The sequence below is a fragment of the Geotrypetes seraphini genome, chromosome 10 (assembly GCF_902459505.1).
Source record: "Geotrypetes seraphini chromosome 10, aGeoSer1.1, whole genome shotgun sequence".
NCBI classification, from domain to species: Eukaryota; Metazoa; Chordata; class Amphibia; order Gymnophiona; family Dermophiidae; genus Geotrypetes; species Geotrypetes seraphini.
This window is the reverse complement of record NC_047093.1, coordinates 29,879,143-29,892,998: the sequence shown is the minus strand read 5'-3', so window position 1 is coordinate 29,892,998 and position 13,856 is coordinate 29,879,143. Positions and strand designations below refer to the sequence as shown.

General features: G+C 41.6%; 1 protein-coding gene across 1 annotated transcript in view; it reads left to right on the top strand.

Annotated features, from left to right (window-relative positions):
* The window catches only part of RECQL5 (RecQ like helicase 5), a 104,247-nt gene extending 91,001 nt beyond the window's left edge, over positions 1-13,246 (top strand). Inside the window, exons 18-20 of the mRNA XM_033962478.1 lie at positions 4,347-4,601; positions 9,853-9,925; positions 10,662-13,246. Of these exons, the coding sequence (XP_033818369.1) occupies positions 4,347-4,601; positions 9,853-9,925; positions 10,662-10,762 (429 nt within the window). The 3' untranslated portion in view covers positions 10,763-13,246. The remainder of the gene's footprint in view (positions 1-4,346; positions 4,602-9,852; positions 9,926-10,661) is intronic.
* Positions 13,247-13,856: the final 610 nt, after the last annotated feature.

The window sequence follows — 13,856 nt, the reverse complement described above, 5'->3', positions numbered from 1 at the left end:
ATGTGAATCACAACTTTTAGGTCCTCCTCCTTCACCAGTGGGGTATAGTGTCCTCTTCAGTTTTTCCTTCTGCAAGCGAGCTGAAAAGATGTGTTCTGATCTGCTCTGTTCAATTTTTATTATTTTCAGGTATTTTTTACCTGTTTCATGAGGCTTAGGTGTCTAGATGTGACTAGAGTTTTGAAGGGGGCGCTCAGATTGTGGCCTCCGTTACGCTTGCCTTTTCCAACATGGAATCTTAGCACTGTCCTGAAGGGACTTTGTAAGCCTCCATATGAGTCCCTTCAAGAGACATCCCTCCTGGATCTCATGGTGAAGATAGTATTTCTGGTGACAGTAGTCTCAGTGAGAAAAGTCTTGGAATTGCAGGCTTTCTCATGCAGAGAACCATACCTCAGGATCGCAGAGGCAGGAATTGTCCTGAGCAAAGTATCTTCCTTTCTACTGAAGGTTTTTTCAGCCTTTCACATCAACCGAGAGGATCGTCTACTCATTTTTAAGTCTATGGGTTGGCAAAGCAAAATAACATATTGCAGAGTGGATATACAGAGAGTTGTTTTGCATAACTTCAGCATGTACCTCTTCCGATTTTTCTTATAGACCTATTTCTTTAATAAATGTAGATGGAAAAATTTTAACTAAGGCATTAGCATTAAGACTGGCTAAAGCTCTCCCTTTCATTATAGATATGCATCAAACGGGTTTCGTAGCTCAAAGACATTCATCTCATAATACTAGATTGGCACATCACATGTTGTATTTGACAAAATCTATTAATGACCCAGCATTTTCTATTTCATTAGATGCTGAGAAAGCTTTTGATAGAGTGGAATGGTCCTTCATGTATCAGGCAATGGAATGGTTTGGTATAGGATCCGGATTTATACAAATAATAAAAGCATTGTATAGCTCCCCTGCTGCTAGATTGTATATTAATAATAATTTTTCAGAACGGATCATTCTACAGAGGGGGGTTAGACAAGGATGTCCACTATCTCCTCTGCTTTTTGATATCGTTTTGGAACCCTTGTTATTAGCTATAGAACAGGTAAAGGAGATAGAGGGTATTCCGCATTCTGATAGAGAATATAAATTATCAGCATATGCGGATGATATTTTACTTTATTTGAGAAATCCGGAAACAACCATTCCACACTTGCTTGAATTGATTGAAAAATTTGGAAAATTTTCAGGATATAAAATAAACTGGAATAAATCAGAAGTGCTTCCACTCAATGTACATTGTACAAAAAGTCTATTTGACTCATTTTCCTTTATCTGGAAAGAGGAGGGTTTAAAATATTTAGGAATTTGGATTACAAAAACTGTGGATGAGACTATAAAAATTAATGAAAAAAATTTATTACAAAAAGTGTCAGAAATGTGTGAGCAATGGAACCCTTTGTGCATATCTTGGTGGGGGAGAGTCCAAACTGTAAAAATGATGATCTTACCAGTAGTTTGTTACCAAATGGGTATGATACCAATTTTTTTTCAGGGGTCTTTTTATAAAAAATTGGATAAGATTTTAACAAAATTTATTTGGCTTGGAAAAACCCCCAGAATTGCTCTAGTATCTTTACAAAGGACAATTGCGGAGGGAGGGGTAAATTTTCCAAATTTTTATAGGTACCATCAAGCCTATATTATGCGTCAAGGTATGTATTGGATCCTCCCAGAGCCCATTGAAAATATACCAGATTGGTTCTGGTTAGAATGGAGACTAATGTTTCCTTTACGTCTAAGTCATGTTATCAGTATTCAAATGCCAAGGCTATATAAGGAACACAAAATATTTGTTGATACTTGGGAAACTATTAGGTATATAAGTAATCTAACTCCTATTCCAATAACTAAATCAACGACTCAAACAATATGGCTCAATCCAAAGATCAAAGTTGGCGGTTTTAAAATTATCTGGAAACATTGGATGATAGCTGGAATTCGGATTTTAGAGGATATAATGAATAAAGGTAAACTGCTTGAGTTTTCACAATTGCAAAATAAATTTGGTTTAAATAAATCACAATATTTCAGATGGATGCAATTGAAGCAGGCCATTCAGGTAGGGTTCCCTGAATGGAAAAACCTTAATAACTATCATAGTATGGAATTCTTATGTTTTCAGATAGATTCCATGGGTCACCAGGCCGCAATGTGGTATAAATTGATATCTGGATTTGTACATAAAAAGAAAAAAAATGGTCTTAGAGATATTTGGAGCATTGAGATTAAGCATCAGATTAATGTATCTCAATGGCCACGACTTTGGTCTTGGAGGTTAAGATGCACATTGTCAGCTACTATGAGACAAACTTGGTTTTTTATTTTACATAGAGCTTTATGGACCCCTACACGTTTACATAGAATTGATAGCTCTAAGTCTAATAGATGCTGGCATTGTCATCTAGAAGCAGGGACATTAGATCATCTTTTATTTTATTGTCCATTCATATTAATATTTTGGAAATCAATTTGGCCTCAAATTAATAGGATGTTAGAAAATCCGGTAGCCTTGACATATGATACGATTCTGTTTGGTACTGCAATGAGAGCTCGGAGTCAAATTTCATCGGATAACAATAAACTTTTATTTATATTGACTGGAGTAGCAGTTCAACAAATTACACATAACTGGAAAAATTGCGACAGATTAAACTATAATTTTTGGTGGAACTCAGTTTGCCATATATATAAGATGGAGCGTACATTTGCAACACAAAAAGGATATATTGATAAGTTCAAGAGGATTTGGGGACCATTAACAGATTTTTGTAATGACTGATTTTCATTTTTCCCATATTAAGATAATGGTTAAAGGAGGGAGAGTGGGAAGGGGTAAGGTTTTTATTCTCTTTGTCATAAATTATAAATAATTTATCATAATAGATGTTATTCTTATGTGACAATAACAAAATGGAGGGAGGGAAGAGGATTCATAATTAAATAATAATTGATAAAATCATTACAGTTTATATGATATGTAAAATCATAGTAAAGATAATATAAGATATGTTTTATATAAAGTACATTATAGCTATATCAAGTGTATTGTTAAAATAATTGTATGAAAAAATATGACACTTGTTGTTATATGAAAAAATCAATAAAAAACTTAAAACAAAAAAAAACAAAACAGAGAGTTGTACTCCACTATTTGAAACAGACCAATGATTTTCATCTTTCTGATCATCTTTTTGTTCTAACCAGTCAGTCAAGATGAGGAAGAACAGCTACTAAGACATCTTTTGCCAGATGGATTCGTTTAGCAATTTTGTTGACTTATGTTGCCTATGGCAAACAGATGCTTATTTCTCTCAAGCTCATTCGACTAGAAGTGTGGTTGTTTCCTGGGCAGAGACCAAGGCAGTACTGCCCAAGAGATGTGTAGAGCAGCTACTTGGTCTACTCTCCATACTTTTAGAAGATTCTGCAGAGTGGACGTAGCGGCTTGGGAGGACGCTGCTTTTGGGTCCTCGGCTTTATGGGCAGGCTCATCAGTCCCACCCTAGGTGTCTGCCACTGCTTTGGTTTGTCACCTAGAGTACAGACTCCTGTGTCCTTACTATAGAATGGAAGATTAGGTTCTTACCTGGATAATCTTTCTGTTAAAGGACATAGGAGTCTGTAAGGCCTGCCCTGTCAGTTTTTCATATGCCAGCTTACTGCCTCGGACAAATCTATAGTCCAGAACTGGAGTTTTTCTCCTGTCAGTTGGATGAACATGTAATCATATATGGCTAATAAAGCAATAAGTTTGTTGAGTTCTTGAGCTCTCCATATGTGTTTGTGTTAGTTGCACACAGCAGGATGGTTCATTGGTACACCTATGTTATTATTTCATGCTAATTATTGTTCTTTTTCATTTGTATTCTTTTAGTTATGGAGCAGAACAGAAATATACTTTTTTTTTTTGGGGGGGGGAGTTCCCCATGCCCTTCCTTCTGCTTTCTTCTGTTATAGTGGATATCAATTGCTTTGGTACAAACTGAAGAGGGCACTATATTCACTTGTGAAGGAGGACTTGCTGAAAAATGTGGTTGACATCCTTCTGCAACTAGCTCATGCCCAGAGGATTTTCACTTAAAGTACAGACTCCTGTGTCCTTTAACAGAAAGGAGATTATCCAGGTAAGAACCTAATCTTCTAATACTGATTCAGAACATCTCAGGATCTCTGATGAAAAGATGTGTTTGGTGTCCCAAGGGTGGTAGCATTGCAGCAGTTGCATACCAGGGCTGGAGGAATGAAGTGACCTCTGCTTCCTAGGCATGAATATTAAGTCATCGGTTATGAGACATATGCTCCTGGGGATTCAGAATGGGATTCTCTTGCTTTCTTTGCAGGAGACAGATAGTTCAGTGGCAAAGAGGCAGCGAAAGGAGGAAATGTCTTCTATCGAGTCACAGCCAGAAGGCAAAGTTGGGGACAGCAAGACCAAAAAGAAAGTGACTTTTGACCCTTGCTTGTCACAAGAAGATAAGGTGGAAAAGACCAGATCAATCCAATTGTTACCCAAGGCAATGACTCTTAAACAGACAGCAGATATTGTAGTTAAATATTTGACTCCATTTTTCAAGGATGGCAAGTTTGCTTCAAAGGTATGTATCCAAATTTCTAAAGCCAGCACAGTTGAAAACAGAACCTTGGCCCTTCTGTTTAAGATTACTCTGGGTCTTGTAAATTTTAATGCAGTATAGGGAGTGGTGTGGCATGCAGAATTAAAAATTAACTGCATTTAAAATTAGATCATTATTTTTTTTACTAGATGGACTCTAAATTTAATAAATAAATACATTTACTAGGAACTAGCTTCTGCTGTGTATTAGAATTGACTCACACACTGTCAGATCACAGTGTTTTATCATACAATAAGTATCCTAATCTAATCTAATCCAATCTAATCCTTAGGTTTGTATACCGCATCATCTCCACGTTCGTAGAGCTCGACGCGGTTTACAGTAGGAAAAATAGGAAGGAACTACAACAGAGGGTTAGAGGTAGAAGTGTGAAAAAAATTTAGAGGACTTGGGATGCCAAGATATAAGAGTTTCCTTGATTCCTAAGTTGGAGGGAGACTTATATTTTTTGAGAAAAGCCAGGTTTTCAGATGTTTGCGGAAAACTTGGAGAGAGCTCAAGTTCCGAAGAGGGAAGGTAAGGTATCCTGTTATTGTAGGCTCGCTTAGAGATTGAAATGGGGACGGATACCTGCAGGGGACTGGGACAGAGTCCATGGGGATGGGGCGGGGACAGGGATAAATTTTGTCCCCGCATCATTCTCTAAAAACTTGAGAAACTAGTATCAATCTGTAAAAACTTAACACATTCTAGACAATTGGCAACAGAATTCAATGATTAAAAAATCTGTAGAAGCTGCTTTTGGATTTCAATGAACTACTGTTAAATGAGATCATTACACTTCTCCCTCCATATTCGCGGTGATTGGAGCTGGACTGAACCGCGAATACGTAAAAACCGCAAGTAACTTATCATATGGTGTTTCAGTCTTCCCTGCCCTGCCTGCGGCCTTCAAATTGAGCCTGGTGTCGCCATGACAGGTCCTCCTCAGCAGCCGAGAGAGAGGGGGGATGGTGGGCAGGGGGAGCCAATGGGGTACCTCTTCCCTGGCCGGAGAAAGCCATACTCACGTTTTATCCACAAGCTCCCGCACTTTCCACATATTCAGCATGTCAGCAGCTTCCCCACAACGGGGACGGACTGGCCTCGGCTGGTCCCTACGCGGCCTCTGGAACCGGATGGGAGAGGGGAGGCAGCCTACCACGGATTTCCTCTCCCACTCCCGGGAATCCCGACAGAGCAGCCGTGGCCTTGCGCTCTTGTCTCCAAAGCTGCTGCAAGTCCAGTCGCTCAGGCAGAGAGGCGCAGCATGCATGTTACGACGCTCTGTGTGGGAAGGCACATCCTCTCGCAGGGCAGCTCTGGGAGGTGTAGTTCGTGGGGATGGGAGCGAGGACTTTGCTTCCTGGTTTTTCAGTTTACAGTAGTTCCTGTTTCTGCATTTATGGAAAAACCACAAATAATCAAAATCGCGAGTGCAGAAACCGTGAATATGGAGGAAGAAGTGTAGTGTTTTGACTGCCATCTGCAATGTCCTTCCATCGTGCCCAGCTGCTCAAGTATTTTACTCTTAAGACAACAGATTCATCCATCTTTGCTGGCATCAAGGAACATTTCTAACATTTACTAGACACTTATTTTCCTGTTCGTCCACTGCATAGTTTAGGTTCTCATCTACACCCATGTCTAAAAGACAGTCCACATGATGTAAAACCATAGGCAACTGAATCTTTGGGAAGCTTGTATCAAAATCAGGTCGAACTGGAAGGTTCTATTTGTGATTTATAAACAGTTCTACAGAATATTGTCCTTTTTTATACTTTAAAAAAAGATTTCAATACAAATATCATAAGTGGTCCAGGCTTGTGCAAATGAGGACAGAGTCAGCAGGGCAGGGACAGGATGGGATGGAGAAAGTGCCTGCAGGGATGGGACGAGGACAAACTTTGTCCCCGTTTCATTCTCTAAACTTGCTGTAGCTTGGAGCCACTGCTGACATTAGAAGGTCTAGTCCAGGGGTGTCAAACTCAAATCAAATAAGGGGCTCAAATCTAAAACACAGGCTAAGTTGCTGACCGGATTTTTAATTAAGATACTTACCCCCTCCTTTGCTGATGCACAGTGTGGGCTCCAGCGCCTCCGCCGGCTGCTCCGACATTCACAGTACTTCTGTGAACGTTGGATCAATCGCCGGTGGCGGCGCCAAAACCCACGTTTAGCGCCAGCAAAGGAGGGGGTTAGTCTTAATAGAAGTTTAGGGATACAACCTCTCCAACCCCACACTGGCTACAAAATAAATAAATAAGACTTTTCCTCTCTTTTAGGTCCTAGTTCACGTTTGCTGTCTAACACCAGCTCTGGCAGGATACACATTTCAAATCTGACATATCGTAATCACAAAATAGAAAATAAAATTATTTTTTCTACCTTTTGTTGTCTGGTCATTTTGCTTTTAGTTCCAGTTTCTCTTTCTGATTTTGTCTATCTTCTAATTCTCTTTCCAGTGTCTACTGTCCATTTTTTTTCTCTTCTTCTCTTTTGCTCCAGTCCCTGTCTCCAACATATTGATTTTTCCCTTTCAAATTTTCTCCTTTTTTCTTTTCTGCCTCTGTCCACTCAAATCTCGTCCTCTTTCTCATCCTTCTCCTTTTAAAATTTTCAGCTACCTATCAATTTTCCATCTTCTCTTATTCTGTAGCTCTCCCATTTCCCATCTCACTCCTTTCCCAGCTTCCTATTTCCTTCTTTCTCTCCTCTCTCCTCTTGGTCTAACATTTTGCTCCCTCTCTTTTCTGTTGTTCTTCTTCCCTTCCCCCTTGATGCTGAACAATGAGATGGAAGGAAAAAAAAAAGGAAATGCTGCATCTCTCTCTCCCTTCCACTCCCAGGCCTAACATTTCTCCCTCCCTTCTATCTCCAGATGCAACTTCTCTTCCTTTCTCTTCTCAACTGCCCCCCATCCCATCTCTCCCCCTGTCTGCCTGCCTCCCTCCCTCCCTCCCCCAGGTCCACCATTTCTCCCTTTCTCTTCCCAACGGTTCTCCCTTCAAGTATCTTTTTCCCTCTTCCTCCACACTACCCCAGGTCCAACCTCTCTCCCTTCATCTCACTCTCTTCATAGCCCAGCATGCTTTCCCTCCAGCGCTGGTCCCTCTCTCCTCACAATCCAGATTGCCTTTCCCTCTAGCGCCAGTCCCTCTCTCCTCACAGCCCAGAATGCCTTTCCCTCCAGCACCAGTCCCTCTCTCCTCAAAGCCTGGCGTGTCTTTTCCTCTGGCGCTGGTCTGATGTCACCTCCAAACTGTGGAATCTGTCAGCCTCAGCAATTCAGCAGTGTTCTACGTGGCTCCCCCTCCTGCTTTTCTCCTGCCGCGGTCTGTCTCCAATGACATGCAACTTCCTGTTTCCACCTGGGTGGACCGCAGCGGACAGAAGGCAGGAGGGGGAGCCATGGACAACACTGCCAAATCACTGCCGAAGCTGGCAGACTTTCCAGCATGGCTGCGACGTCGGACTGGCATGGGAGGGAGGACATGCTGGGCTGTGTGAAGGGGAAGTTCGGGAGCATTGCTGTGGGCCACATAAAAAGGCCAGGCGTGCTGGATTCAGCCCACGGGCCTTGTGTTTGACACATGTGGTCTAGACAGATGAATAATGTTGGAATAGATTTAACTCATATGGCCAGCAGCTTTGATATGCTCTGGCTTCTTTTGGATTTTAATCTTTTTGGTTTAATCAAACATGGCTTATCTGAAGGTTATTGTTGTTAGGTGCCATCAATTCGTGCTTGAGTCCTTGCGACTTGATGAATTGCAGATTGGATTTATTGCATTTGATATACCGCTTGAACATTGGTATTAAGTGGTTTACAATACTAAATATAGGCATTGAGCTACTCTCTCTGTCCCGAACGGGCTCAATATCTAATTAAACATACAAGAGACGACATCACTAACATTGTGGAGATATATAAGAGGGAGGAAAATAAAGTACCCCATGGAAAGTAAAGAACATTGAAGGGAAAAACCCCCCTCAAGATCCAAGAAAATGAATATTATAGTTATATTCTAAAAAGAAATCTGAAGATACATTCTGTTATATTCTTCCCTGCAATTTCATCAAGTATCATAGGGGACACTTGATGAAATTGCAGGGAAATACTTTTAAAACCAATAGGAGGAAGTATTTTTTAATTCATAGTAGAACAGAGGATGCTGCAAGGGCAGTGAGCAAGGGAGACAGACTTGGCCATCAATAAAGGTGTCCCCTAGTACAGGGGTAGGCAATTCTGGTCCTCGAGAGCCGGAGCCAGGTTAGTTTTTCAGGATATCCACAATGAATATGTATGAGATGGATCTGCATGCACTGCCTCCTTGAGGTGCAAATCTATCTCATGCATATTTATTGTGGATATCCTGAAAACCTGACCTGGCTCCGGCTCTCGAGGACCGGAATTGCCTACCCCTGCCCTAGTGGCTAGATTTAGAGCCTGTGATGTAGAGTTCTAGAAAGAGCTCTAGCACATAGCTTCCAGCCAGGACCATGGCTACAATCAGCAGACTAGGAAGAGTAGAAGGGTGCACCTACCTAAACAGGGAAAAAATTGAGCTAGAAGGAAGAGGGAAATGACTGGGCCAAGAAAGAAATACCTGCACTGAAAACTGAGAGGAGGAGCAGGACTATCAAACTGGATGGGTGAACGACCACCCAGAATGTTAAGCACTAGTGATATCCCACTGCCCCTGTGCTAGAGCTGTGGTTGGAGGAGCCAAACAAATCAACCTCTAGCCCTGCCCCCATGTTCTTTTATTGCTGATGCTGTGCTGAGCAATATATCGATGGGGCCGTGACCACTGTAGCCCAGTTCCCCTTCCTGTGTAGCATCAAGAAGCTGATACAGTTTGTGGGCATTTTATTGAAAGAAGACCCCAAGAGCTGAACCATCTAAAATGGGAGTCCCCACTATGATGCTGGTTGACTCAATGATGGGCATCAACAGAGGCTACTGACAAGGGAAAAAGGAATGTCAAAGGAACAAAACAAAAAAAAATACAAAAACCCCAAGAGAATTTTCTTTAATTTTAATGGGGTAAAAAGCCAAAAGTGAGATACCAAAAAAAAAAAAAAAAAGGAATGGAATGGAATGGAATGGAAAACAGGCTATAGGAAGGCAAATCCCAAAAGAGAGAATAGAACAATGTGTGATAGGTTCTGTTTGGAACAGCATGAGTTACAGAGTTGGTTTTTTTAAAATTTCTCTTTCATTCTACAGGATTTGTTTAAAGGTTTTGCTAGGCATCTCTCTCACTTCTTGACTACTGAGAAGCAATCCACTCAAAAGAATGGTAAGTACCTTTCTGTTAGGGACAAAGGGTGAAACAGAGAAAGGTAGGGCAGGCAATAAATTTGCTCATCTCCTTGGATCTAGATCAGGGGTGTCCAACATGCGGCCCAGTGAAGCATTTTGTGCGGCCCCGGTCGAGGGCGATGCACTTTTCCTCTGCTGCCCCTGGGTGTTTACTGTCTTGCCGGCTTCCTCCTCTGTCTTGCTGCAGAGTTTGCGCGGACCCAGAAACATTTTTTTCCGGCCAATGCGGCCCAGGGAAGCCAAAAGGTTGGACACCCCTGATCTAGATGAAGCAAAAATAATCATCTAAATCACTGAATCACAAACTGTGCTGTGGCGAGACAGGAGTCTTTCAATTGCCAGCACAGGTATCCCCCCTCCCCACGGCAGTGGAGGGATTTCCAAAACCTGGCAGTTTGTCCAGGTTTTGGAAGGTCCCCGAGCTCAGGGCTTCGTCTATAGGGCCTCTGAGCATGTGCTGACATCGTGATGACCTCATGTACATGCATGTGACATCACCAGTCGACGTCCGCACATGCTCAGAGACCCTGTAGACGCAGCCCCGAGTTTAGTGTGTTAATGCGGAAAACGTTTGCGACACACTGCTCTATATGGAGGCTCTGTAAGCAAGTCTGGGTATTGATTTTGCTTTCCTCACCTTTTATATAAGCTACTTCACTAGAGTTTGTGCCACAGGGCTCTAATTGCTGTGCTGATTCTCCTTCTCTCCCCAGTGAAAGAAGAAGCACGGAGACTTATTAAAGAATTTTTCAAGACACGGGTAAAATGTGAAAGTGAGGCCGACTGGCAGGAGTTGTTTCATTGTGACAGATGATAGCCTTGCTTGTGCCTTACTTCCAAGTCAAGGGCCAAGCAGAATCAATCCACAGGAAGCTGACATGGACATAGAGGGCGCCTTGCTTTAGCTTGTCCTGCTTTGTCTTTTATTCTTAGCTTTGGGTTTAGGAAATACAAGTTAGCCATTCCCTCTGAGGCGATTTCTTTAAAGGGCCACCAATGATTCTATAGGAATTTGTTTTAGACATGGTCCTGCAAAGGAGAGGAAAAAGGCAGGTGCGGTGATGAGATGGGGGTAGGGAGAGCATAAACAGTAGCTGTTCCAAAAATGGAGGGCACAGCGAGGAGAAAGAGGGGCTTCCCTAAATTTTATAGAGGGGCTTGTAAAAAAATGTAGGTCTCTGGCTGTCTGCTCTGAGATTAATTGTGGAAGACAAGTATGCAATTATTTTATTCTAGTAATATTTCCTTTAGTAGGTGAAGATTTAATTTAAAGAAAGATGTTTGATTTCAGTATTATTAGTTTTGCTGCTTTTCAGTCTGAATAAACCAGACAGTTAATGCACTATGCTGGGACTATGGCATCCTGTGGAGGCTGATGACCACTGTTTACTGCCCATTTATCTTATGGGTGACTGATGGAAGTATATTCTGTGCCTCTTTCAGATGCTGCATTTAAGTAGTAGCAATCTCTAGTGGGTTGCCAGCAGCTCCACAGATTAACTGGCAGCCTGTTCACTGACTTGAACGGTTATCCGTAAAAATGTGGACTTGCCCTTTCTACACAGCTGATCCAGTCCTAGTTCTGATTTTCAGTGGGGAAATTGCAATTCATGCATGCAATAGAGCAAAACCAGAATTGGATCAGTGTGTTTAGTTGACCTGGGATGGGGTGGCAACTGATCTGTGCATGTTTTTTGGTACCTTCTTAGTGAATAGTTGGGCCATAAGTGAAACAAGTAAATAAGCTGAAATAAAATGTGGGGCAAGAGAAAAGGGAAGATTTTAAGACTCCTTTTGGATAGCATTTTGAGCCAGTCCAGCATTTATTTTCAGCTTCATTAAGCACATTTTTTTTTTTACTTGAATGCATAAAGGTAAAAGGCTTCTTACCTGATCGGGGGGGGGGGGGGGGGGGGGGGGAATGGCTATTAGGTGCATAGTAAAAGCAGAAGTGACTCAACAGCACTGTACCTGTGCTCTTAATACAGGCTGGAAGTGATACACAAATAGAATCAATTGATAATCTTTGGATTAATTTGAACATACCAGGATTTGAGGAGACATATGTGTTGTATTGCAAATGTGTGTGTGTATATTTTATGCAAATGTATGTATACACACACATGTGTTAGATATAAATATTTAGAGCTGGTCCTAAGGCTTCCAGTTTAAATATTTATTTGTGGATAATAGCAAGTATTTTGTCTAGATTTGGAGGAATGTTGTATTTAATATGTGAGGATTCAAGTATTTGAAAGAAACAATTTTTTTTTTTAGAGAGATGTTTTTCTCCTTTTTTTTTTTCTTTTTAGGGCTGTCTCACCAGAAGTGTAAAAAAAAGAGGTAGCTCTCAGGTTTGATAAGGTGGTGTCTAATCGCTGTGTGGAGGTGACAGCCAGGGTGGTTCTTCTATGTAAACTTCTTAGGGACCTTGTATTTGGGATCCTTTGTCTCAAGAAGTTTCTTTATTAAAACATTGCTGCTAAGGATAATAGTTCAAAGTCACGGGTACGGTAATATGAAGCCAGACAAGTACCCAGTTCTCCGAATGTGTTGCCTTCTGCCTGTAAGCTGATGGTTGTTATGGTTATTCTCTAACAATGGTACTTGTGAATAGATACATTAGGTTCTGGGGCTGGCTGTGGTTGTTTCCAGGAACTGTAGTGAAAGAGGCAAAGTGATGGAGAAATGGGGTGGAGGATTTAATTAAGCTAACTCAATGTTGCATGTTTTTACGACAAGCACTAGCCCACTTTAGCTCAAAATGTTGAAAATCAAATTACATACAAAACTGATGTATATTTTTAATGTATATGTATGTTTATTAACTTCTGCTGTGTTTGCATTATTGAGACGTGCTTTATTTGTATTCTTATATATCCAAAGACTCACTAGCTCTACAGAAGAGTTAATCCAAGCAAATGTTGGATATTGAGGTCATTCTTCATACTACTTAAGCTCACTGTACCCTATGTAACTAACGTGCAGTTCTGCTGTTAAAGCAGTGGCAAGCCTGCTAAAGACGAGCAAAGAGAGCCAGAGGGACCATGAGCTGAAACTGAGACAGCAGAAATTCTTCATTTTAGTTTTGTGATTAGAAGGCACTTGAAACGATTTAAAAACTGACAATAAAGCAAGTCTTCCAGGAGAGAGAGAGGGGCATTTTGAGTTTTTTGTGGTGTTTCACTGGTACTTCTCTCCTATTTATCTAAGAGATTTAGGGATTCATTTTCAAAGCACTTAGGGCACGAGGGAATAGATTCCGTGCGAACGTAAGGAAGTTCTTCTTCACCCAGAGAGTGGTGGAAAACTGGAACACTCTTCCGGAGTCTGTCATAGGGGAAAACACCCTCCAGGGATTCAAGACAAAGTTAGACAAGTTCCTGCTGAACAAGAACGTGCACTGGTAGGGCTAGTCTCAGTTAGGGCGCTGGTCTTTGACCAGAGGGCCGCCGCGTGAGCTGACTGCTGGGCACGATGGACCCCGGGTCTGACCCAGCAACGGCAATTCTTATGTTCTTTTACAAAGCTGCGGTAGAGGTTTCTACCACGGGCCAGAGGAGTAAATGCTCCGATGCTCATAGAAATTCTATGCGCATCGGAGCATTTACCTCACTGGCCTGTGGTAAAAAAAACTATTGCGGCTTTCTAAAAGCTGGTATTAAACACACAAAGTACCATAGGTTTCTATGGTACTTTTCATGTCTGTCTGCTTTGAAAATGAGCCTCTATCTAAGAAAATTTTAATGTAGATTTTCTGGCTATGCAGACCTGTTCCATATGTGGCCGTATTCTATTTATGGCGCACGGCGGCTTGAAGCAGCTGTCGGTGCGTGCTGGCCACGGCAGCTTGAGGCGGCTGTCAGCGCGTGCAGGCAGTTGAGCTGTGGCGGTTTGAACAGGAACGG